At 66.4% G+C, this 643-nt stretch overlaps 1 protein-coding gene across 1 annotated transcript in view; it reads right to left on the bottom strand.

Annotated features, from left to right (window-relative positions):
* Nucleotides 1-643, bottom strand: part of ATP8B2 (ATPase phospholipid transporting 8B2) — a gene marked incomplete at its 5' end in the record, with an annotated part of 7,840 nt that overhangs the window by 341 nt on the left and 6,856 nt on the right. The window contains 2 exons of the mRNA XM_035893962.1: nucleotides 17-256; nucleotides 451-534. Coding sequence (XP_035749855.1) covers nucleotides 17-256; nucleotides 451-534 — 324 coding nt within the window. The remainder of the gene's footprint in view (nucleotides 1-16; nucleotides 257-450; nucleotides 535-643) is intronic.

Here is a 643-nt window from a genome sequence, read left to right on the forward strand (position 1 = left end):
GCGTCCCTCCCTGCACGCTGACGACAATCACGAGGGAGGTGGCGACGGTGACGGCGAAGGACTGGTAGTCGGCTAGCTGGGCGCCGTCGTCGCGGGTGGCGTCAGCGAAAACGCCGTAGGGGATGAAGAACATGAGGACGGAAGTGTAGATACCCTGGGCGATGCAGATGAAGAACTCCCGCTTGTTGAAGAGCAGGTTCAGCTGCCCGGGCTCGTAGAGCTTGGGGTACTCCATGCTCCGCTGCTCCGGCACGTCCTGGGGGCACGGGGCACGCTGGGCACCTCCCTCCAGCCCCCGGCAGGCTCAGCCGGTTCACCAGGGCTGGACCAGTCTCCACCACCACCCCGGAGGGACAAGGGCAGCCCTTCCTCCCACAGGGTGGGCCATGCAGGGGAGCCGGGCCAGCTCCTCGCGCACCCAGGGACCCCCCTCACCGCCCCCCGCCGCCCCTGGTCGAAGACGCCCATGGCGAGCACGGGCAGCGATGTGTAGACAATGTTGTACAGCGTGATGAAATACTGGTCGTAGACGGTCTGTGTGGAATGGAGCGCTCAGGGGGACATGGGACCTGCTCAGCCCAGGCCCCAGCTGGTGCCCACGTCCCTGTGCCCACAGCAGCAGGGACAGGAGAGTGGCTACCAA

The sequence above is a fragment of the Egretta garzetta genome, unplaced genomic scaffold (assembly GCF_000687185.1).
Source record: "Egretta garzetta isolate BGI_Z169 unplaced genomic scaffold, ASM68718v1 scaffold1185, whole genome shotgun sequence".
NCBI lineage: Eukaryota > Metazoa > Chordata > Aves > Pelecaniformes > Ardeidae > Egretta > Egretta garzetta.